General features: G+C 38.2%; 2 protein-coding genes across 4 annotated transcripts in view; one reads left to right on the forward strand and one right to left on the reverse strand.

Moving 5' to 3' along the window:
- Positions 1-23,672, forward strand: part of LOC115633354 (rhophilin-2) — a 49,316-nt gene that overhangs the window by 16,624 nt on the left and 9,020 nt on the right. The gene's annotated exons all lie outside the window — the stretch shown is intronic.
- On the reverse strand, positions 10,046-11,358 carry LOC115633356 (putative odorant-binding protein A10). The gene is made up of 3 exons (XM_030530796.1): positions 11,337-11,358; positions 10,482-10,697; positions 10,046-10,416 (listed from the first exon to the last, which is right to left on the reverse strand). Exons 1-3 carry the CDS (start codon positions 11,356-11,358, stop codon positions 10,175-10,177), a joined length of 480 nt encoding a protein of 159 aa, XP_030386656.1. The 3' UTR covers positions 10,046-10,174.

Consider the following 23,672-nt stretch of genomic DNA (forward strand, 5'->3'; position numbering starts at 1 on the left):
ACAAAAGAAAAGCTGTTGGGAGCAGCAACAACAGCAACAGCAGCAAATACAGAGATGTACTTAGTAGAAGCCACATACAGCGACGAAACTGGAAGGGGGATTCCCCTCGCTTTTCACTCACATCGCTTAATTGCAGTTGATCTCCAAAATGTTGGCCATTGGCCTTTCAAACTCAATTGCCAATGTTTGGATAAAATACGTAAAGAATATTATTTTGATGAATTGCTGAACTATGTCCATCGGCCTTACGAGCGCCTCGGGCCTAGCTGACACGATTACAGGATAGCTATCGCATTATTATATACCTATGAACTATGTGCTGATACTGTGAAACTTTTCAATTGCTCTAAATGTAAGTTCATGGACCTTTTGTCGAGCTCTGCCCCATTTAGCCACTGATATGATTACAACGTATATCTGTAGTATAGTCGCAGATCTTGATTTCAAATTTAAGTTTTATCTTTGCATCTGAGCTTTAATTTAATGTTGTTATCCAATACAAAGGGTCGACCCTCGTTGATGACAGACTGAAACCTTTTTTATAAGCCAAGACCCTTCCAATAGAATACACAGCTGGGAAACGAGGCTTAATAAGAATTTAATTTCTTTCATAAGTCGCTCCAGAAGCAATTAGAACTCTCTAGTCTCCTAGTTTTATGCTTTTAAATCGATCATTAACCGTCCTTGGTGTCGTTTTTTATAGAAGGTTATTATTGGCGACTAAGATTCATGCATTTGTTGATTAACAATCGTTATCAAAGTTTTCTACACATTGTTTATTGTTAGTTACTGTATACACAAAAAAAATTTAACTGCAGTAGAATATTCCCATTTGGAAGTTGAAAGCTATTTTTCTCTTTTAATCATCTGATCAAAAAAAGAGAAGAAAAGAGTCGAGGGTTGTAAAGCTTCTTCAGTACTATCTCCATATTTTAATTTGTTTATAATTTTCCAATGAATTTATTTTTAAAACAAAATCATCTTTAATTGTAATTTAATTGTATAATTTAGTTTTGGTTTCCACGTTTCCACATTCCTGATTTTTTGTTGTTCCTTGCTTAGCCTCCGAGTACCGCCAATCAAGTAGGATAGCGGGCCTAATAAGCCTTGAATTTTGTTTTGCAAAACCCTAATCTAAACGCTTTGCTTTCAACTGCTGCCATTTTATGGGCCATTTACTGCGATCAATCTGTTGCTGGGAATCACCTGTAGAGTTTGATTGCTATATGCTTCAATGGGCGCTTTCCTGTATGGCACTGTGTTTCATCTTCCGCTCTGTGGCAAGAGAACTTCTCCATAATGCTGCTGCTGCCGCTTCTGTTGTTATTATTATTGTTGAAATTTTGTTTCTACGTGCATGATTGAACACGACGGTAGTTGACAAATCAGCGCCGGATGCTGCGAATGCCGATAGCGATACGATTCGATGCCCAAATGCAATCCACGCTTTCGCAAAAGTACTTGCTCTTTGTATACCCTTGTAAAGGGTGTATTCTGCTTGGTTTGTTGTTTGCAACACCCAAAAATAGGCATGACGAGACATGCATGTACACGTATGTTTGTTCGTCTGTATGAACGTCGAAAACTTGTAAACTATAACAGCTAGAGGCACCAAACTTGATCTAAAGTTTTCTCAAATCGGTGCCATTGGAATAATCGATGATATATATTAAACTTAGAAATAAATTTTTTCTTTATTTCTATATAGTAATCAAATGTATAATTTGTGGTATTTATAAGTTTTCTATAGTGCCTCAATTTACTCTGAAGTTTTATTAAATTCCTAAACGTTCTACTCATTTATTTTTGTTAAAGTCTTGTGGTGCAATGGCAACTCTGGTTTCCAATGCAAACTATGTGGACTAAACAATCAGCAAAGCAAACAAAAAGAAACTAAAAACCAGGTTGCCTGCAGTCATCACCATAAATACGACCACGACTGCGACTCCGACTCTCTGATTAGTGCCGTACGCACATTCTAGGCTAATTTTCGAGTTGTCTTTTACGCTTGCCTTTGTTGGTGCTGTTGTTATTGGTGTTTGCACAAAAACCGGTACGTCTAACTAGTGCATCGGAGCTGCTCTTATTGGGCTCGCGATGATGGCTGGTGGCTGGCTGATGGCTCATTTTCTAGAGCTCTCATGCAAATTGCATGCAATTTTATGGGCCCCTAATCGACGAACGAGCAAATGCGATAAACTTGCGGCTTTTGCTTTCTTTTTATGCATACTCTAAAAAAAAAATGGTAAAAAATTAGACGAAAAAGGAAAGTATATGAAGATTTGTTGTGGAGTACAAGGAAAATGCATTTGCAACTATTTTTGCCAAATAAAATTCAAAATGAGCTTCCGAATCAAAGCATTTAATAATCAAGATGCTTTTGCTTGCTTAAATGCATAAGAATTAGTTTTCAATAATAAAGCTGAATAATCTTCCTAAAAATAATTAGCAAAATGTTTGATTTTTGAAAATCCAAATCCGACAGACAACCACCGTATTTGTCATTATAATCATTACAAATCTTAGTTCCCTTATAAGTATTAAGAAGTTGAAAAACACAAAAAAAATTTATCATTGTCTGAATTTTAGATGAGAATATGAAGAAGTTTTACCTTGAAATTTTGTACTTTTATTAAAAGACATTTTTACCCAATAAGGGTATTAATTGGTAAAACCAAAACCTTTAAAATGCGCCTTTTTAATTTAAAAACTTACCCATTCAAGGAGAGAGTTTCAGAGTTTGTTGCTTTGAATTTGTGGACCTATGTATATTTTTAAGACTTGTGTTACTAAGTGAAGTCAAGATAACGGTTTTATGCTGCTCTCTGACTCATCTGGTATAGGATATACATATGTACATACTATATTCCCTCATTCCGCGAGCATTCATTGAGTTGAATGATTGAATTCGCAGAGTATTTATGCTTTCGCCAGCTTCCTTTACAAGGTTTCTTTTTCCAATGGCCACTGGCGACAAAGTCATAGACAACAGCAACAGCAACAGCAACAGCAACAGCAACAACAACAACAACAACAACAACGGACGCTTCGAAGGAAGTCAACAATTTTGATGGCAATGGCACAAATGATCGGTTTGACGCGCGTTTCGCAGGAAATCGAAACGCTGCATCTATGAAATGAGATGAAGAAAATAAGAAAAAAAAGAGCCAGAAATGCCAGCCAATCAACCAATCAGTAGCAGTAGCTACAACAACAACTACAGTAGCAGAAACAGCCCACATTGGCCACACAATTAATGCGTAATATTTGCCATTTTGGCCACATTTCAAGTTCTCTTCTTACTTGTTTTTTTTTTGTTGCCATTCAATTGCACGTCAAGTGGCATACAAATTTGGGCGCTGTGTCCATAAATTGTACACTGAAGTGTTGTTATTGTTGTTGTTGTTGGCACGACACAAAGTGCGTTCCCCAAAAACCGGTTATCGTGTTATTCCAAAATAATCGCATATGAGTACAAACATTCCATGCAAATAGAATTGATTATGAGCCAAAGATACGCAATAAATTGAAAAAGGCGACAACAAGTGCGGCAAACGCCTTCTCTGAACCGAGCTGAGCTGAACCGAAACTTTTGGCTGACTAACCAACATCGAGAATAATTAATTATAGATAATTAAATAAGCGACTCTTATTAAACAAATCCAAATGTTTCTTCTTTGCAAATTAATTGGATGCTAAGTGGCGTTGGAGGGCTATGAATGGGAATGAGCAAAAAAAAAACCTATTTACAATTAGCAACATTATAATTGAGTAAATACATCTGTAAATACGCATATCATGCTGCCCGAGACGAGGCGGATATGAGTCTCTAATTATGGTTAAATCATAGAACAACAATATTATGAAACAGTTCTTTGAGGCAAGTTACACGTGTAGAGATCAGATAATAATTATCGCTTAATTTATTTTCAATCAGTTCGTTTGTCATCCTGTTCGACTGTATGAACTTCAGAAACTTTTCAATTATAACAGTTAGGGGACCTAGAACATGATATGTAATGTAGTAACTTGTATTATCCATACGTATAGCAAGTTTGTTTCAAACTATACTATGTACATAGATTATTTATATGGCCGCCCTATGGCCTCATTGGGTCTATGACCAATCGGTGGAATCACTCTTAATTACTATTTACTTGTATAATAACTTTTTTGAAGTTTCATCAAAATCGGTTTATTTTCTCAGCTGGAATATAAGTACAAAGTTTATTATAATTATTATTTTTAATTAACAAATTCCGTCACACCATCAAGGCTTAGATTACTACTCATTGCTATTCATCATCTTCAATGAATTACGCTGTTCAGCTTTAAAGCTCCTGCAGCGTTTTCTCAGCCAACCTTTGGCCGCTTATCTTGTTGCTGAGTCTGAGTTCGAAGGTCAAGTTATTGAGCGAAACTATGCTGCATGAATAAAAATCGTTTAGTGGGCTATTTAGCAAGCGATGTGACAATGGCAGCACAAAGCAAGGAGGATGGCGATGACATCTTTCATGCCAACCACTCATAAATCTGAATGCGCCATAAAACCGTGTTAATATCTTTTGTTGTAGTTGCCAGAGTAAATGCAGCTGATTTTAAAATCAGTTTGGTGCAATTCCGTTGATGCCAAACAGTTCCCAAGAGGAGAGAAGAGGCTGCGGCTCGTAAACTTGACATTTATGGCAATTGGAGTAAAATGACATAATTGCTCAGTGTCGAGCTTTTGTTTTAATTGCCCGCTCACATATGCACAAGCACAGTGTGTACTCGATGGGATGAAAGGGCATTTTAAAAAGATTAATCGCCAGGGAAGTAGGATATATAGTATATGATCAGCATAATGAGGCAAGTCGATATAGATATATCCGGCAGTCCGCTCATTCATTCGCTCCTCTATTCGACTGTATGAACTTATAATAGTTGGGGACACCAAAATTGGTCCATAAATTAACTTGTCGTATCCCTACGCAGAGCAAGTTTATTGCAATCCATATATAGCTTCATTATTTTATATAGCTGCCATAGGAGCGATCGGTGTTAACAGCACTCTTAGTGGAATTACTATTCTGTTTTGTAAAGATACTTTATTATCGTGGGTTTGTTGTTTAAGAACACCTTATTTGTTTGTAAAGTTGTTGCTATTGTATCGCTTCAATTATTGAATTCTTCTTATGTAGTGTTTACTGTAGGTTAGCGAACTAAGCGCTGCGTTTTAAGACTGCAGAGGACTGGAAGGGGAGGGAATCACTCGGCCGTGGCAGTCAACAGGCGACCAAAGGCCGGGCGATGTCTTGTAAACACTTTGAAAATGCAATTATGTAATTTATTTATTAAACGACCGTTGTTTGTTGTTGCTCGTGTTATTGTTGTTGCAAGCTCGCTGACAATGACATTTTCTTTTTCGGTGCTATTCGTAACAGTTTATGGCTCTGGCGGGGAACAGGAAGGGGGCTATGGTTTTGACATTTGCACTTGCCGGCACATTATGAGCGCGTAATTATGATTATTTGAATTAAAGTTGTGGCAAGTTGGCATGAAAATTACAAAACCCACTTGCCAGCGGGTAACCGACCGATGCTACGAACACCATACTCGTACATACTATTCATGTCTATGTACATGATACCGTATGTTAACCCCAAAGCCTTGGCCATTAGAATGTCGCGACGTCATGTTTATTGTTTAACAGCTACTGAAATAGCAGATGTTTTATACTATAGATGTAGTAACAGCCAATTGCATTATCATTATAAATTCTGTGAGATCCGTTGTCAGCACAACATCATGCGACGGTTAAAGGCCAGTACTGCATTTTCAGTGAACCTCACCAAAACCCAATTGGAGACTAGGAAACGAGAAAAATAAGTCTTATTAAAAATTAGAATACTAATATCTTAGGCGCTTAATAAATTCGCCGTATTCAAAAAGAGAGTTTGACACTCAAATGGGGGAAGGCATTTGGAAAAATGTTAGTTGTATTTATATTTAAAATTTGATAATGAATCATTTCAAAATCCATTTTAGAAATTCGATTAAAGCGATAAAGGCTCTCATTAAATGTACTTATGTGTGAGTGTTGGAAATTAATTTGTTTATCAGCTGTAAACACATTTTGCTTCCACATCGCAATCACAGTCCCATCAATACATAAATACTCGTACATGCAGCATCCAGCCACCGAACAGTCCACTTACTCTGCCAACAACGGAAAGTCTTTTAGCCACTTAATTGTTTCATTTGCCATTGTTGTTGCCCTGGGCTGTTATTATTGCTGCTACGAGTAGTGCTGCTGTTGTTGCAGTCGCTGCCAATCTGGTATTTGCCGCAACCATAGTCGCATCCATGGGAGCGAGAGCGCAGCCAACCAGCCAACCGACAATGGCCGTGCTGCTGCGACAACGAGCTACAAATTTGATTGACAATCAAAGCCACGCAGCCGCAAGCTGTCAGAGCAAATGAGCCAAAGCCAAATGAATTACGAACAGTAGAGATTGCGTCGGAAAGACTACGAAACATTTGGAAGTGCATCCTTTATCTTAAAGCCGATAAATAAGGGCAGCACCAGTAAACCGAAATGAAAGCCAAAGATACAACTGTTGAGGAATCTTACAGACTAATTATTTTATTTTACGAACACCACCTCTGATTTGAAAGGCTTTAAATGGTCGCAAGCGTTGGATATATCCAACTGCTAAAAATATTTCTTCTCGATTTTGTTTGATGCTGGTTGACAAATGAACGTTAAATAATTTTGATCTGCCTATCAATTAAAAGGAATTATATGCTAGTTTGTGGATCTAATGGGGAGAGTTTCTGAACTCCACGCGCTCAGAATGTCGGATAAATAATATTATTAAATTTTCAAGCAAATTACAGTCTCTTTTAAAAATCGAAAAGTCAACTTTTTTTGCGTTGCTTATCGATATTTCTATAAATTATATTACAATCGAATTTTTACAATATGTGCCTGATTTTGTAGTGGTTTTTTACTGTGAAAATACAAACAACAATAGCAACAGAAAATGTACAGTTCGTCAAGTCTGTGTGTGGTTAAATCGAATGAAACCGGAAGTTTTGTTGCCATCACTGTGACTCGAGGCCCGAACCCCGAACCCCCGAGGTCTGAGGTCTGAGCTGTGCAGTCTGAAAAGGCTGAAGCCCGCACCCGGGCTACCCGAGTGCGTTCAACTCGTTTGAATTGATTTGCCATGCTGGCGTTGCCGCCAACGCCACCGCCATTGTCGCCACCGCCGCCATCATCTAGCTGGTTGTTGGCCATTTCAGTAGCTGACCATTACTTTTATAGAGGCGCAACCTTATTAAAAGTAGGGTGCATAGACATTACCACAGACCGATATGGCGTACACTCAGCAAAAAAATTGGACCACACAAATAAGTAACGAATAGCAAACTTGTGGCAGACAAACTCTTGAATGCCCTGCAGCAATATTTTATTTGCTTGTGATACAGCAACACATTAGTACTGCAAGAGTCATACGGCAGCTATCTAAAATAATGAGGCTACATTTGTTTTATGACAAACTTGCTCTGTGTATCTTGTAACTAGCGTGTATGGTTCTTAAGTTTTCGAAGCTCATACAGACAAACACTCGGACGAACAGACAGATAGACGTATTGATCCGCATGACGATGTTGATCATATACATATATACCTATAATGGTGGCTTAAATTTCTTGTGACCCTTTCACCCTTCGGGTACAGGAATAATGTAAACTATTTTCTCCGAATGTACAGATATACTCTAAGGCAGAGCTTGTGGAGCTTGGTTCAATGTCTGCAAAATACAAGAATAAAAAAGCACCAAGAAAATTTCCATATGTGCCATCGACATCGCCATCAGTATCGCCATCAGCATCGCCATTGCCATCGCGGGCCTCTGATCTTGGCGGCTTGTGTCGGGCCATGTTTGGCATTCTTGCCACACCTTGCACGCTGTCACATCGAATGAATTTACAGCAGCTGCCCAAGTTCGCCGGTCCGTGCATACCTTAGTTCCACAACTGTCCCTTCAGCTCGGGCCACACCACAACAGCACAACACACCACAGCACACCAACTGACCCCAACCGAACCCTCCTCATCTTCATCATCCGCAGCTTGGTGTGTGGCATTCGTTTTTTATTTGAGCTTCAATGCCGCACAAAGAATTTGTTGCCCAATCTGACGGCGATAGGCCGTTTACGACTTGGTGACGTAATTCTTCACTGAAAACTTTGCATGGACATGGCTCGTTAAAAATATCGTATATACCTTATGTAGATACCTAACACTCTTTGTTTGCAAAAAATAAAAACTACACATAACACTTTACTAAAACCAAATTATTTATTCTTGAATTTCAGGTAAGTTTCCAAGACACCACTCCCACAGCCAGCAGCCAGCAGCCAGGCAGTAGATATGGATTTAAAGCAGCTCTGGTTTCATTGAATGGATAATATATTTTAGAAGCTTATTGGTATGGCATGCGTAAGTCCATAATTGATGAGAAGAACCAATATACCCTTGAATGGAACAATACAAGCTAAAAAGAAATGGAGAAAACTGGCAATCCCCACAATTCATTGCCATTGATTGCTGTTAAAATTAGCGAGATTTGCAAATCGAATAGTACTTTAAAATTCTCCGTATTTGCTTGTTTAAAAAACGAATTGAATGAGTTGAAAAAAATGCTCAGTCTTGAAGTTAATTCCCTTATGAAATTTGAAAAGTTTTTTTTTTTTTTTTGTTAGTTAGAATCTAAAATGAGTTATCGTTATAAAAATGCATTGAAATTGTGTGCAATTTAGTCCTTGGATTAAATTTCCTTTTTATGAAGCTTAAATCTATAGAAAGTTTCATTTTGAATCTAAAAGGTTTTGGAAAGTTTAAAACTCATTAAATTTGGGAAATTGTGGAAACTTAGAAAATATCGTTTCTAAAATGCATCACCAGTTGTATGAATTAGAACGTTATTGTTATTCGTTAATTTAGTTCAAATGATAGATTTAGACGTCATGAATATTTGAAAACAGGATGCAATGAGTTTTGGAATTGTGAAAATCAATATAAATTATAAATTGTGGAAATTCATAGATTGATTGTTAGACATTGGGAGCCATAGGAATTTTTAATACAGAATGCACAAAATGTAAAAAAAATAAGCCAAATTGTAAATTGTGGTCGCTTTAATCCCCAAATGGGCATTTCAAATAAGGTCTCGTTTAGAAACATCGATTTCAAATCAATTTTCATTCTTCACTTCAATTGGGCTAATACGCATTTGAGTCTGTGAACATCATATTACTGAATCGAAAGTTTTGGAAATCTAAATTCGAATTTAAAATCTATGAATTGTTGGATCACAAAAAAAGCCATTTAAAGTTGATTTCGATTGTCGAATTGGAGCAAATTTCAGATGATTTATCGCTTTTTTTTTTTAAATAACGTTGCACTGATTTGTTTTCTTCTATATATATATATATAGTAAATATCCATTCCATAGATATTTCAGCTCTCGATTCAAAATGTTTCTGCTTCTAGCAAAATACTAGTCCAGCTCTCAATCTACCTAGGGAGCAGGTAGAAGAAATCCAGCCTGGAATTTGTGTAGACCTCACTAAAAACTGCAGGAACTGAACAATTTTGTATCTGCACACAAAGAATTCCGTTTACGTAAATAAAAAACAAAATCCTTATAAGGTCAGAGGTATTTTCTATGCGTTTGATGGCTTTCTGAAGACATATATGTTGTTATTGTGGTTGTTTTTGCTTTTGTTGTTAATGTCGAGCCTGCTGGCAGGTGATGTGAACACTTGAATAGTCAGAACCCGTTCCTGGCCAACTCGACAACTGGACGGCCTGGCAACTTAGCAACTTGGGAAGTTGGAGTAGGTAACCGGGTATCGTTCGAATAGCAAGGCAAGTTGCGAGCCAGCAATGCTGTTGACCATTAGTCTTCGCTTACTGATATGGCTAGTCAGGTGCCGTTTTCTCATTAGTGAGAAACACCCTCTGCCTTCGCAAGAAGTGAGAAAGGCCGGCATTATTATTGCAAATGGCAAACTGCTAACCTAGTTTCCTTTATTGATTCATAATTAATAATTAATATGCGAATAGCTATAAAGGCTCATAATTAATAATTCATATGCAAATAGGAGCTATAATAGGAGCCTTAAGAGTCACCCTGGGCTTCAGCGGCTTCGAATTCAACTTTCTGCTCGTCCTTGCCATTGCTGCTGCTCTTGGAGTTCTCATATTTGATGCGATAGGTGCCTTGGGGATCGTAGATTTTCTCCAAGCGCTCCCAATCCGCGGGCCGGTGGTCGATCAGATGGCGAGTGACCTTCTCAGCGCCATACTTTTGCTTCTCCGTGCACTTAACGCAATCGGTTTGTATAGCATCGGGCAGTATGTCTGGGAAAATGGATGATTCGATTCGAATAAGTAGAATTTCTACTACTGTTTTGGCTTTGGCTCACCCTTCAGCATTTTGGCATCGGGTGTACAGGGTCCATTGCCCTCCAGGCACTTGATGTAGTTGTTTAGGAGGCGCTCCTGCGCCAATATCTCGTCCAGGTCCACATTGTCGAACTTGTTGTCGTAGGCGCCAGCCGGCGTTGGCGGCGGATGCGGCAGTCCCTGGCAGATGGTGCACAGCATTAGCAAAGCAATGGCCAGACCTGACATTATTGCAGCTCGTTGGGCTCTCTTGTGCTGACCATAGCTAGAGAGGCTGTCGCTTTTATAGCGATCTCCTCCCAGCTTGTGGATGGGCGTGCGTGCCTGCGTGCTGTGCAACAATTTTGGTTTGAGTTCAATTAAATGAATTGAATTTGATTGCCATCAATTGCTTTTGCCATTGTTGTTGGCATTGTTGCTGTCATTTGTGTTTGCTAATGCAAATGACTTAGGCAACGAACTTGCCACCCACTCGCAACTGCTCTGCAACCGACAGCTGCCCGCCAAGTGACAAGACATTCGTTCGGGTTTCAAATCCAATTTTGTTTAAGCTCTTCTTGAAATGGCGGCTTTGTCGTGAACGTGAGGAGCGTTTAACTGTAAAACTGACAGCTCTCAAAGAATTATTGCACAGAGTCGAGCGAATAAATGTGCCACAATGCAACAGGCAGCATTGAGGCAGCAGGCATTAGCCATCTGAAGACCCATGTGGCATGGCAAATGTTTTACAACTTCCGTCGTTGCAATCGCAGCTGTCGCTATCGCATCCACCATTACGATCATCGTCATCGCAGCCAGCGACCGCTTTTCATTCGCTTCGGAGAAGGTTTAAGGTACTGTGGCGCCCCAAAAATAGTGGCAAGAAAAACCAAGACAAAGCTTTAAGATAGTCTTCATTTGTAAAGTCGATTGGGGAGTGCAGCTTCAAATGGTGTTTCTTTGGAGGTTTATTGTTTATCGAAAAACAGGTTGCTTACTTAGTTATATAATTGTTTGGCAAATTGTTCTGCAAATTTATTACCAACTGTCAATTACGCGGTTCACATACTCGACCAACTGAGTGTGCTATTCTTAAAATGATCAAAGGAATTACAACCATATGTGGGAGGTCGTAATTGTTAGTCAGCGATGACTTCCGATACGACCTCAAATGTTGTGTAAAGTGGTCGTAATATTAAAGCCATAAACAAATCTACTGAGCCCTAACAAAATAAGGCAATACAAGTAGAGTATGAAGAATTAAGCGCCATGTCCTGCCATAATTGTACGAAATTTTTAAATATTAAAATTCACTTTCAATGCTGAGATAGTTTGGATAGCAATGGAACTATGGCAAATACAATAGATGCGACACAAAGTTAATTTAAAATAATATACTTGTATGCATAATCTATTCTTCAAGCATTCCTAACTGCAGTTGAGTTCAACTCCCGGTTAATCGATGAACGAAAGATGTTGGGTTTTGTTTTTTTTTTTTTTTTTTTGGGGCAAACAGCACAGACCTGTTAATTAGGTAGCGGCCGCGATATGTTTGACATGTTTGCAGGGCCTCTCAGTGTGCATTAATCATCAGATTTTGTATCTCACACAACCGCCCGGCTTTGTGGTCATTTTCGGCAGCTTTCACATTACTTAATTAGCATAAGTGATTAGTTAAAAGCAGTCAGAAAAGAAGCAGTATAACGAAGAAGTGAGCGCTTAGAGCGCGCTTAGAACTGTGTCTAACTCCTTTCTCCTCTCGCTCCCAGTCACAGTCCCAGTCCCAGTCTCTGCCTCTCGCGCACTCACCTGATTGCTTCTGTATTTCTCTGTCGCATTCGTATTCGCATTCGGATTCCCGGTTGCTGTTGCTGCTTCTGCTGCTGGCCACGCTTGCATGCGCACAGAGTTCTAAAACTCTTAGCTTCCACTTGTTTCTTCCAGCTACTATTGTTAGTTAGTATCTTCCACTGCTGTCCACTGGACTGTGGACTGCGACTTTTTGCACTCCGCTAGCGGAAAGAACAGTTCTAGCTCTCGAGCACTGCAGACGTGTTCGCCGTCACTGCGTCGTCGTCGTGTGGCAAGAATTGTCGGTCGCAGTCCCTCTCCTACTCCTACTCCATTGTTTTTTCATTTTTTTCTTTATTTTTTCGTTGTTCATGTGAAAAATGTTTGCCCAATTGTGAGCCGTATTGTGAGCTGTGCTGGACAGTGCGTTCCCCAAATTTGTGCTTCGTGTTAAGCTAATATGCAAATTAGTGCCATTCTAAAAAATAAGCATTTCATGTACTCGTACTGCTACAGTCGAAAAGAAAAGGCGTGACTTGCCCAAAAGCAAATGAAGTTGAGCCATTGGCCACTCGGAATTCGTCAGAAATGGGTTCTTGAGCGGCAAGTAGCATCAAGAATGCGGCAAACCAACACTCCACAATTGAACTGCAGAGCTGTTGGCAGGGAATAAAGTATGAAGAATCAATCGAGAAGCACTCGGAACTATTTGAATTAATGAGGCAACTAAACGGAAAAATCGCTTCTTAAAGTCCAATTAAATGCTGACCCCGTTGGCTCAACATAGAACAATGCTTATGCCTTGCTAGTTGATGAGTTCTTTCTGCCGATTATCTGGCTACAAGATCAAAATTTGAATAAACTGAAGCGTGCAGTAATATCTCAGAAAAGGTTATACGTTGTTGTGTCCAAGCCATGCTTCAAAGATTTTACTGTACTCGTATGCTGGCCTTGAAGGTCGTAAAATAAATAAAAAATAAAAACCAACAACTGTTGAGCACAGAAAATCGATTGTTCGCAGTGCAAGATTTGAGTTTTATTGGTTTTGAATTGCCAAGTGTGTGTATTGGTGTATAATACGCGTGAAGGCAATTAAGTTTCGGACCCAAATGGACGTACTCGTATAGTAAGTGGTTGCTGTATACCCTGATAATAGCTTGAAGATGTATTGCAATTAATGACCGTTTGAACGCGATCGATTCTTCTGCACACCAAATGCCATCATCTCGTACTGTCACTTCGAGCGCAGCACACACATACTTGAATACGGCTTTATCTACCTGCCCTATCGAAATTTATTTTATTGTTTGGTTAACAATATCAAAAGCAAAGTGGTTCCATTTGCTGTTTGCGAGCATCGACCAAAATGACTTGCAAAGCGTCGATGTCTTATTTGCTGAAATTGGAGCAAATGGTAAGCGTCTGTGTCTAACATACTGTAATATCGCCATATACTATACATATCTACATATGTCTCTACTCTGCCCACAGCTAACACACACATACACACATAAATATATATATATATATACGCATCGCAAAAGATAAACACGTGCGCTTTAAGGCATGCCCAAGAGTCTCGACAAATTATGTAGACATGCTCGAGCTGATTTATGAATTGAATAGTTAGCTACATAGAGCATTATATACATACGTATGTATACATATATTGTAGCCTGTGTTAAGATCAACGTTAACGTTCACGGTTTGTTTTGCATGCGGAACGCGCCCACATATTTACGCACACCACTCCGACACACACACACACATCCACTATTAGTTATGGTTATGGGGGGCATGATTCATCACAAAATGTTTCCCATAGTTATAAAGTATGGGGTGTGTAGCATTAAGCTGAACATTGGATAAATGATTGATTTTGGGAAGCTACGACTTAAATTCCATATCTTCTCAGCTAAGCGATGGAATTTTATTTCCTACAGAGGCAAAATGCTTATCATACCCTTACAAAAAGTACATTGCTTTGATCTTAAAGCAGTGGAATATTAAAGCAGTGAATTATTAATATTAATTAGGTTTGAAATTAGTCTTGGTATGTACAATTGTTTGGCTTATAACATCATTGCAAGCAAAATGTAGATTGAGAAATGATTGGTTAAATGTAGCTTAGGTAAGATCAGATGACTGGCCATGGGTAGGATCCCATTTGAAACAACTCTTAGTGGGGAAATGGTTGATGTTTATGAAGATGTTGTAGCCATTTCGTAGATGAAGAACTTTTCATACTAAACAAATCATGATATATAATTACTGTGATCTAATTGTTACTTATTATAATAAATATTGTCGTACATATGTATATAGAACGCCTATACAGATAACCCACTTAATGGCTAAAAGGCAATATATGATTCGATTCTAAAGCGATAGCAACAAAATTTCTTATGTGGCGGTTATATACATACTACTACTATTTAATTTGAATACAAACGGGACTACTATATAAAACTGTTTAGAACGTGCAGATTTTATTTTTATTTTTTAAAGTAAGTCTTGGAGGTGCATAGCTTTTCTTGTTTTTAAAGAGTTGGTAACCAAATTAGAATATTGAAGTATGCTAAGTATTTTACAGTCGAATCAGACAACAATATCATATCGCAGCCATGGGAAAAATATTTGTTTCTGTTATTAAAAAGCAGAGAAGAGAGAGAGAGAGAGAGAAGAGACTTCAAAGTTAACATACGTATATTTGTTATTACTTTTTTTTTAGCGAATCCAAGCAATTTTTCTTTGTTTCTTTTGTTCCTGTATGCGCGACCCTCAAATTGCTGGCAGGGTCGGTCGTTCGTCTGCTGCACCCACCATAGCACAGCAGCAACAACAACACCAACAACAAAATTAGACAACACACGAAATGTGGGGTCAAAACAATTTATATATCTATGTGGGAAAATAATCGGCAGGAAAACATGCCGCAGCAATCGTCTATGTAGTACGTCTCTTTCGTCGCAATTTTCCAGTAAATTTTCTTCACAAATTGGTTTTTTGTTGTTGTTGTTGTTGTCGTTGGTGGTGGTGTTTATCTAGCATGCGAGCTCAGTAAAAATCAAAAATAACCACAATACCAACAACAATAGATAATTTGAATTGGCAGTCGCATGTGTTCGCATTTTCATGACCCATAGAAATGATTTGTTTTGTTGTTGTCGAATGATTTCTGAAAGGCCAAAGCATATAGTATGTGTATGTATGTATGTATGTATGCAGATTATTGAATATAGTCATGTACCTAACTCCGATTTGTCATTGTCCACGTTCTCGCCAATTTTCCGTTATTATAATTATTGTTATTGTTGCCCATCATCAACGCGCCATTTGGATTTGCATTCAATACCGATTTTTGAACACGTCATGCCATTAGCAGTCACGATAATTATTTAATGGTTATTTAATGCATTCATTGCCGCACTGGAATTGCACATATGCACATACATATGTATTACATACATACAGATGTACGAGTATGTATGTGTAGTTTGTTTATTAACTCATCCATAGGGATGTGAATGGCATTGAGGCATGTGAGATAAAACGAAAGACTTAGGCAACGAACTCATTTGTATAAACATACACAAGAAATAGCTGAGAGAGCTTTGACCCAAACATAATGCAGCAGCTGCGCATTAAGCTCTCTTAAATCTCCACATATGAATTGTGGCAGTTTAATAATCTCGATGTATCCTAGGGAGCATTAAGGAAGGGTTATCCTTGAGCAATGAGGAATGAGAAGATGCTAAACAGGCAGCGCAGATGCTCCTGCAGGATTCATTAAATAGATTATAAGTCTGCCCAACTCCTTTCCACCACTGTGGAATTTACAATCCTTTTTAGTTTTGGGAATGTAATGATTATCTTGACAAGGGCGTAGGCAGGGGGGCAGATTAAATAATGCACGGTGCATTTAAAAAATAACTTATGCATATGATCAATGAAAAATCTTCAACAAATCCAACTCAGATCTATTTTAAGGTGAAATAATAATGATGAAAGTGTGGTCGACTTTATATGGCAAAATTTATTCTAGGAGGGGAAAACGACCCCCCCCCCCCCCCCCCCCCCCACCTGCCTACGCCCTTGTATGTTGATGTTAAAAGTTGGCCAGGACTGTCTCTCTTCATTGTGTTAGAGATTGAAAAACCTGTTCTTAAAGCGACGTAAAGTGTTCGGAGATTTTTTAAAAACTATTGACCCAATCGTTCTTTTTCTTAGAACCCAAGACTAAATAGGAAGCTCTATGCTTAAATACCTTTGCACCTATTGTTATGATTTCTATTCAAATATTTTTCTCATACAAGTATATGTATGTACAAGTATATAAATTGTATGTGTATTTAAATGTCTACTTTTGTCTGCTTCTGCTTGAGTCGTTTTTTAATTGTAATTGAGCTTCTTAAGTTCTTCTTTTATTTTGAAGTAAAGAATGGCCATTATTTTTTAGTCGTGACATTTTGAAGTTCTTACTCTTTGCTCTCAATCTCGACTGTTTTTCATTTTTCCTGTTATGCCTTTTCCAATTAAGCGCTAACCATATTCCCGATTTCCTTTCGAAAAAGCTGAAGTCGTTAGTTCGGCAAAATAAAATGGGTTTTAATTAGGAACTCTAACATATTAAGAAACCCTCTGAAAGATGTTAATTACTGACAAAATGAGACTTAGATGTGTAATGCTCGTATCCATTACCTACTCTATAAATATTGCCGCTGGCATGAGAAGAGTGTTTTCATTTTCTAGCTCGCTCGCAGCAGCACTTTTTAATCTCCTTTTGTACAAGTATTTGGAGCATCTGTGCTTTATTGTCCAACTCACCCACATGGCCCACCTACTTACCCACAATTGGCATTATCTTCTGCTTTTTCGATACAATGCCAATACGCCCAAGTACGAGTACAACAACAACAACGCATTCGCGAATGCACGGAAAGTTACGATACTGCTGATGATTGTAATGATGATCATTATTACGGCGACGACAAGCAATAAACGAGAAGCGACAAAGTCGACGATGGCGGCGAAGCCGCCGACCCAGTCAGGTGGGCATGTTAACAATTTTTGAGCAGCCAAGTGTGCAACGGTTAACAAATTTGTTCGTTCATTGCCTCATTGCTGGCTGCCACCATTTTTGTGGCATTTCGAAGCCGTTAATGGCTGTCGCAAGTTCTGCAAAGACCAGACCTCGACCAGCCTCCAAATGGTCGTACCAAATAATTTTGTTATTCTCGCCGAAATCAATAAGAATTTAATGTGTGTTCTAATTTCTTGGCACCGTGTTCGTGCGGCCACTTACAGTTATCAAAAAAAAAAAAAAAAATTAAGCAACAGCAACAACCTGTTGGTTGGCAGCCAATGAGTCTGTCCGCTCGCTCTGGTCCGGCTCGCTCCGATCCATTCCGACCAAACTAACGGACTCTGTTAGCTGCTTCCACATGTGCGCTCGCTTCTAGCTGCCTAACGACCTCAAAAAACGAGTTGAGAGAGCCCAGTTGAGTGGCGGCTAAAATAAGACGGCTAGGTGGCTCAATGGCTCAGTGGTTAGGCGGTTGCCTGTGGCGGCAGCAACACTTGTATTATTCTTATTGATGTTGTTGCGGCTGCGGCTTTGTGTACCCTGCAAAAACGAACACACTAAATAGGCATTACAAGCTCGCCCTCTAAGCTTGACACAGTTTTTTATGTCAACGTCCACACATTTTAGAGCGTTTTATTATTACTACACGAGCGTCTACCCGAATCATATTTTACTGTTACAACCAAGATGAAAATATTTGAAAAGGCACCACCTTTTATTGCGTTCTTCTTGAGCCATAAATATACGCGAATTTTAAGTTCATATTATTTTCAGATCACTTGTCCATTAAACTCTGTTAAAGCAGACCAGATATATGCAGACATTTTTAATACGTTGGAAAATATTTTCTAAAGTAAAAAATTACCAGCATCTTATATATCTTGGATTTCTTGTGCCAAAACATGTATGTTTCCCAATTGTTATTTCTTTATTGCTTTAAAGTTCACAAAAATTTAAATAACTCTTACATTTTCTAAATTGTTGTAATTAAACTATTATTGCTTTAAAGCTTAGAAAAAGTCTGATCAAGTTTTTGTAGCAAATTATTCCAAGTATATCATTGAGAGCATTAAAAGTTTTCAAAGCTTTGGAATTTTGTTAAATCTAGAAAGATTTCCAAGAATCTACATCAGTCTAGTAAAATTGTTCATTCCTATTTCAACCTCCATTATTGAAATGGCAGCTTCAGCTTCACAGCTTCTGGGAAGATGATGACTTAAGTCAATTTCAAATTAAACCTTTTACAAAATATATATTGAGAAATAGAACTAGGTCTTCAATGGACAACTTCAAATGGAATTCAGATAGATTCTGAAGGGTATTTAAGCTTCGCCTTTGCCCAATACTTCGATGCCAGCTTTAACATACACATACGAGTATTTCCCTGTTGTTTTTGTTTGTCAAGTGTTCAGCATTCTTCTAGCCAAGTGCCAAGCAGGCAGGTGTGTTGAATATGTGTGTGTGTGGTTAATCAGATGTGTAGTTGTTGTTGTTGTTGTTGTTGTTATTATTGTTTGCATATAGTATGTAAGTCGCTAACACGCATATTTGCGAGCAATGCATTTTTGTGGTCGTCGTTTTACATTTTATCGCACATTTTTCTTTCTCTCAGCCGATTTTCATTATTAAATGTGAACAAGTTTTGAGCCTGAAGCTGTAGCTGTGGCTGCCAACCAGCATGTGGGTCACTTAGCCAGTGTGACAACAGGTTGTTGTTGTGGTTGTTGTAGTTGTTGTAGTATTTGCATATAGCATGTGCAAGTTGAAGTTGGCGTCTTCATTAGAATACTAGTTGAGCTTGCCAGTAGCTTTCAGGCAGCTGCGCATGCGCCAAATCGCGTCAGCGAAGCACACTGGGCCAATGTGTCAGTAATATTCTAGACTATAAATAGATGGGTACGGCTACGACCAGTTTCCCGCTAAATGAGCGGCCATCCTATCCAAACAGTTGACCGGTAAACCAATAATGAATAAATATAATTGCATTGATAACAAGGAAGAGTTCATCCAATAAGTTAGACGAGAATTAACGGCTTCAAGTGATCCTGCAGCTAAGTAGAATTTTTCGTCTGCAAATTAACCTCCATTCTGTGCAGATGACGGCTTAAGTCAACTTCAAATTATTACATTACGCTAAATTTACAGACTTTGTAGTTGTTTATTTTACTGAACTAATAATCAAGTGTTATTATGGTTGTTTAATCGTTTTTTTTTTTTCTTGATTTTGCATTTATTTTGTAATCTTTATAAATTAATGATAGTATTACTTGTAGATTAACATTTTTCTTTTCTCTCTTTCAATCTTCATTGTCAACCTTTACAACTTGTGTAAAGATGATGGCTCAAATCAATTTCAAATCAAACTTATCACATATTATGTATATTGAGAAACTAGTGTTGGCTTTCATTGGAGAGCTGAATAGTGTTGGTTAATGTTTTCTAAATTGAACTTAAGTGCTGCGAAATAAATTATTAATCAATTGTGAACCAACGGTTGCTGTGCACGTCATAAATATTATTATGACTCTCTCGTTTGGAGTTTAATTATAGGAAGCAGCAAGCAAGTTGATAGATTTTGTCATCTCCAGCTTAACGTGCAATTGTACGCAGCTGGTTGAAGATAATGGCTTAAGTCTACTTCAAAGTAAACTTATCACATAATGTAATTAAAACCAAATGCAAATTATGCCAATAAAAAATGTGATGACATTTGCCTTTCTTCGTGTTATTCTATGAGATGGCAGATGCTCTACTAATGCATCTACCCATTCACGCAGTCTTTCAATTACAAAAAAGCGCATAGCTATACATAATTGATAACCGAACTACTCGTTAGTTTGGCTGACTGAAGACAGAAGTTGTTAATGACATAAATCTCCGAGAATTGAAAGGATGGTGAGCGACTGCCCCGTAAAAATAAGTCAACAATTTTATAATATTATTGTTGATTAACGTTTATGCTGGCCATCTTAATTCTGGGTTTGCTTCAGTGTGTCTTGTGTGTTGGTTTTAGTGGCACAGAGCTTGCTTTGGGCAGAATCTGCAGCTGTGGCTAATAAACGATTGTCTTTCGAAGAATGGAGACGCACCACAAGAAGCTCGAAGCCTATGCTGTGTGTAGTTTCTTCGCTTTGCTGGATTGTTTGTCTGTGTGTTTCTTTTTTTTTTTTTTTTGTAAGTTTTGTTTTCATTGCCTTTTGGGTCGATTAACTAAGCCAGTAGGTCGCCCGAGCTACGGTCAGCCGGCCGGCCGATGGCATGGCTGAGACAAAAGAGATGCTTTGTTTCCATTTGTTGTTGTTGCGCTGCTGCGACCAACTGTGACTAACAATAGGCGACCTGCCAGTCCAAAACAAAAATTAGATGCCAGCCAGCCACTCAGTGTCTGCTGCTGTATTTTAATTAATGACTCTAAGCCCATTTGTAAAACAAAATAAACCCAAACAAACAACACCTAAACGAAGCGCAAAAAATACCTAAATTGGGTGAAAGCCCCCACTACCCAAAACGCTCACACGCATTCCCTCTCTGGCTTCGCCTGCGGCTCCATAGGGGCCAAGCAGGTGCAGGCAACTGATTCGACAACAGGTTTTTATTTTTATTTTATTTTGTGGAATGCGACACAGTCGCCACACATCTCTAGAAAGTGTTACATAGCAGCGGTACGAGGGGCACGCTGGGGCGGGCAGAGGGTGTAGGCTTGTATTTGCAACATATTTGTAGATGTTATACACACACACACACACACGCCACACTCATACACAAGTACTCGTATAGTATGTGTGTAGATCAATAAATATTCAGCTGTTCCATTCGAATTTTGCAATACAATGAGTGACAAACCATTGGGGTCAACACTTTCATTTGTTTAGCTTTGTTTTCCAACTATAAATGTATGCTATATTGAGTGAGAGTCAGTTTCAATATTGCTTTAATATTTAAATATATCAGAAAACAGTTCTATAATATAAAGCGTCTGAAGAAATTTAATTTGACATTTGAATTTGAAGCAGTTGGGCAATCGAGAAAATTCAACAACACTCCTATTTGTTTTGGCTTTGATTTATAAACACAAGTGTATCTCTGGAGTGGGAGGTCAGTTTACAATCTTTAATCTATTTAATAAACATTTTTTTTATCGACTTTAAATACATTTTTTAAATCCCTCTGAAAGCCCTGCACATTTACGAGGCACAAAAGCTCTCGTAAAATGGAGTTTACTGATTCATTAGAAATGCCAACTGCATCAGCAATGTCTCCAGTTTCCAATTGACGGTTTGGGGCAACCATTTGTTTGATTTGTTGTTATTCGGTGCTCGTCCTTTCGTCATGAAGGTGGTTCGTTCTTGGCCCTCTTTGAACATTTTATGTCTTCTGCAACATTCTTAACAGTTCTTTAAAATTATCCAAATTGTTTATTGCCCTTCACACTTTACAGTCCCTTAAGGATTTAAATTTAAAACTTGCCCTTAATGGCATATTCTGTCATTTTTTCTTTCGGTGCATACATAGGTATGTAGTCGTATATAGTGTCCCCAGATATTTAGTCACTTGCATAATTAGGCGATCATTTTTGACAATTTCGACAATTGTTTGGCATGCACGACTCATCGGCCGTGCCCCATTTGTAATGCGTGGAGGGTACGACGAGCGTTTCATTGAAAGCGAAACCGATTCCGATTCCGAATTGCGAGACTAGCCTCATTGCTGATGTGATTTTATTTTTTATTTCATTTTTTTGTATGCAGTGCCAAATCCCATGGCTGAACGCTAATGCTGCATGACAAACACGGACTTAGCTATTTGGCTTTTTTTTTTTTCGTTTTTTGTAGCTACCTGCCCAACTATGTATAGCCCATAATTTTCACTTGGTTGGCATTTGGCAAATGCATTTTGTATGTGCAGCAATTTTCCACACTTGACTGGTCTGGTCGCCAGAGGCATCCAATTTGCCTCGACTTTATGTCTATGTGCATAGGCAACTTAAAGACTTTCGAAGCACGTGCAGTTGCAGCTGGAAAGAAGAAAGATACATACAGTACTACTTTGATAACACGAACAAATAGTGTTCAACCAAAATATCCATAAACAGAAACTATCTTAATTTTGAAATGTTCTTTCAGTAACAAAAACTAGAATCTTCTTTAAAGCACTTCTTTATTCGGAGACATGGAGTTACTTACCAGTTGGGAAAACTGTGCCCCGACATAGGTGGTCAGAGATTTCACCGTTTATAGGTATTTAGTGGAGAGAAAGAGAACTGAAAGAAAGTGAGAAATATTTTATAATCTGATTGATTGAGGCATTTGGAGCTAGGAAAGCATCTCTATATGTACGCTCGTTCATTGTATTCCAATTGCAAATCACAAAGTGACTTTTCATTCCTTCAGTTACTGGGGGTTTCTTTATCTAAAGTTTGATTGAAGCAAGAAAAGCATCATCCTGCCTTTACTTGATTGAAGACTCCTACAAATTTCATTTCCAATTATGAAGGTATTCAGTATTCAAAGAAAAATTGGAATTTTTGTTTTAAAGACAAAGAAAGGGTGCTGTAATTAAAATGGAATGGATGTCCCAGCAACCGAGCTGGCACTGTATATTTGAAATAGCTGCAACAAATTGTTTTGTGCCTACGAATGAGCAGCCACAAGTGAAAATTGTAAAAATTGTAATAACAAGATTTTGTTTGTGCCATGTCCAATGCCTGGGCAAGTTCATTGGCCGTCCATTATTGTCGGCACGAACAAAAACAATAACACTCAGGTGGTATCTAATTTATGAACTCCATCCAGTACGCAAGGCCCTTGGTATGAATAAACTAATAACAAGACATTAGTTAATCCTCCTCCAATAAAATGAAGTTCTCCCTAATTATTATTGTCTCAGTGACCATATAATTCATTCAAACTTGATCGAATTAACACTTTACAAGCATATGATACATATGAAAGAATTGTAATAGTAGCTAATCAGCACGAGAAGAGAAATCGATACAATTTCGACAATACTGCACATCTATTCTTCTCTACCTTTATTTCAAATGTCATCCAAATCGGCCAATCGGCAAGAATAGTTATTAGGGAATCAATTTTACTCTAATACTTCCCCCACAAAGTGCAGGAGAGGGGTTCCCTTTTCTACTCCTTCTTTTGGCTTCTGCTATGGGCACAGTGCCGGAAGTTTCCTTGGATACAAGAGCATACTGTCTTTTTCTAATTTCCTAATTGAAACATCATACACTTGTTTTAAGATATTCTTCATCTTGAAAATTACATTGTTAATAAGAAGAAACATCAATCATCAATTTCATCAATTATGCAATAATTATCGCCTCATTCAAATTAGCTCTTTGAGC

Source organism: Scaptodrosophila lebanonensis, unplaced genomic scaffold (genome assembly GCF_003285725.1).
Source record: "Scaptodrosophila lebanonensis strain 11010-0011.00,11010-0021.00 unplaced genomic scaffold, SlebRS2 tig00001418-arrow-arrow-pilon, whole genome shotgun sequence".
NCBI lineage: Eukaryota > Metazoa > Arthropoda > Insecta > Diptera > Drosophilidae > Scaptodrosophila > Scaptodrosophila lebanonensis.

Bases quoted from the DNA above. Each gene is read 5' to 3' on its own strand.
- LOC115633356 (XM_030530796.1), bottom strand. From the start codon at position 11,358: ATGAAGACTATCTTAAAGCTTT. The intron at 10,698-11,336 runs GTCTTGGTTTTT...GAGCCCAACGAG, and splicing joins GAAGACTATCTTAAAGCTTT to CTGCAATAATGTCAGGTCTG. The intron at 10,417-10,481 runs GTGAGCCAAAGC...CCATTTTCCCAG, and splicing joins CGATGCCAAAATGCTGAAGG to ACATACTGCCCGATGCTATA.